At 34.5% G+C, this 2197-nt stretch overlaps 1 protein-coding gene across 1 annotated transcript in view; it reads left to right on the forward strand.

Annotated features, from left to right (window-relative positions):
- LAMB4 (laminin, beta 4) overlaps positions 1 to 1035 on the forward strand; it is a 93978-nt gene extending 92943 nt beyond the window's left edge. Inside the window, exon 34 of the mRNA XM_008567361.1 lies at positions 436 to 1035. Coding sequence (XP_008565583.1) covers positions 436 to 569 — 134 coding nt within the window. The 3' untranslated portion in view covers positions 570 to 1035. The remainder of the gene's footprint in view (positions 1 to 435) is intronic.
- The last annotated feature ends 1162 nt before the right edge of the window (positions 1036 to 2197 follow it).

Below are 2197 nucleotides of genomic sequence, written 5' to 3' on the forward strand. Positions count from 1 at the left end.
CGGAAAAAAAAAAAAAAAAAAAAAAAAAAAAAAAAAAAAAAAGAATGAAGAAATGAAAATGTCAGTCCCTTTTTCTGAAAGACTGGAAAACCCTAAAATGACAAATGCATGCTTAAAAATGAAATTATAATAAGAACAAACTTTGGAAATATGGCACTTCACCAAATCTAATCAAGGCTGTTATGTGTCTTCATTTCTAATGATTTCTAACCACCTACAGACTCATATTGATATATGCCTTTAGTTGTACACTGTTTTAGACAAAAATATCAATTTGCTCTGATTTATGCGAAAACCTTATCTGTTGAATCAAGAAACAAAACAACATATATCTTTAAGAGACACACACATCCCTGTTATTGGTATAATGTGGATATCCAGGAGGAATCTGTTTTTAAATGGAAATATATCATTTCTTTCATTTTCTTCCTTCAGATTTAGAAAAGAAAATCCAAGATTTGAATTTAAGTAGACAAGAAAAAGCTGATCAACTGAAACAATTGGAAGATCAAGTTGTCGCTATTAAAAATGAAATCATTGAGCAAGAAAATAAATATGCTACCTGCTAGAGTTAAAGTGCGAAAGCTTGTACCTTTGTCTGGCTTCCAATGTGCAAGCCTGCAGAGCTGTGCTGAACTTGTGAAATACAAAGGGGCAGCCTCTTCTAACCTCTTCCCCGCACCCTCTCCTTGCTCTACAGACCTGCTCAGTGTGGCTGAAGGGTGGAACTGGGCCAGGGAAACGCCACTTCATAATAGAAAGGGGAAGTAGAGATTGTCTCTGGTTTCAGAACCTTTCCTCTTACTTTTCTTTCTCTTTTATAACTTAAAAATAACTGATTACATATGACAAGTAAAAATTTTAAGAAGTACTCTGTTTACTAATGATCATCTCAGTCAAATGAACTGAAACATTAAATATCTGTAATACTGGGCTGGAATAAATATGGATGGTACGCACTAGATTGTCCTATCGTTTATATTTATTTGTAAAACTATTATTCTATTCTGAATAAAATGCATACAATTCAAAATGTAATTTGCTTTTACACCCACTTTCCTACACACTCATTCAGCCACAGGATTCTGTTTTCCCCAAATGGTACTGGAAAAATATTCAAAAAGATAAATATCGAACTACTATTTTTCATAATTTGTATGCATTTTTTGCTGTAAAATCTGCTACTTATTTTAAAAAGACTAGCAATCATGTTCTTATTGTTTAATATAAAAGGTGATTGTCTCATTTCAAAATGAGCTTATGATTTCACATTAACTTTTGTTACATGAATGATTTATAGTAGAGGACATTGCTTCTGTTTGTGAAAACTATCCTTCAGAGGAATTCTTTTAAGGGAGCTTGGTCCCACATTTTTGAATAAGAAATACTATGCGTCAACATGGGTGTATGAAAGAAGGGGAGCAGCTGAGGTCATTTCTATTAAGGACTGACTCATAAAAAAAATGGATTTGAAAATTCAACAAAGGGGCTTCAGAATTATACATAAATATAAAAATTCTTAAAATGTAGGCTATTGAAGAAAATTGCAGAATCTGTGTCTCTGGAGATCCTAAAGAACAGAAGGAAACTATTTTACAGGAAGGACCACCCCAGAAATCTCTTTAAAATATACAATTGTAATGCTCCACATATAGTAATGAGACTTTTGCGAACCTCCACCAATGAATGGTGTAACATGACCCAGAGAGTCAAAAAATATAGTCATCACGAAATCTAAGTTCTTTACTCCAACGTTGAGGGTGGAACACACTCCAGCTTTTCCATCAGGATACTGATTCTCACCTTTGTACAAATGATAGACTACTTTACAAGCATGATTTTTTTGTTTGCAAAAGCAGCATTTAATTGCTCTTCCTTTTCAGTGATCAGAGACTACACAAGTAATAGGCCAGGGGGTGTGGGAATGGTTAAAAGGAGAAGAGTTTCTGCTGACAGGGAGGACTAACTGTTGAGTTCTGGAGAGGCAGGAAAATCCCCAGCTATTAGGAAAGCACACTCATCTGGGAAATCAAGTGAAGGCAAGATAAACCCATCATCTCGGCAGACCCCGGCATTGCAGTTTGATGAGGCTAGAAGCATGTGTTGTACTTTGGAAAGATTGCAATTACACCTGGTTGTCCTTTCTAAACTTTGGTGTTTAAAATAAATAAGCTTCAGTTACCTTTTAAAAAAAAGG

The sequence above is a fragment of the Galeopterus variegatus genome, unplaced genomic scaffold (genome assembly GCF_000696425.1).
Source record: "Galeopterus variegatus unplaced genomic scaffold, G_variegatus-3.0.2 Scaffold313, whole genome shotgun sequence".
NCBI lineage: Eukaryota > Metazoa > Chordata > Mammalia > Dermoptera > Cynocephalidae > Galeopterus > Galeopterus variegatus.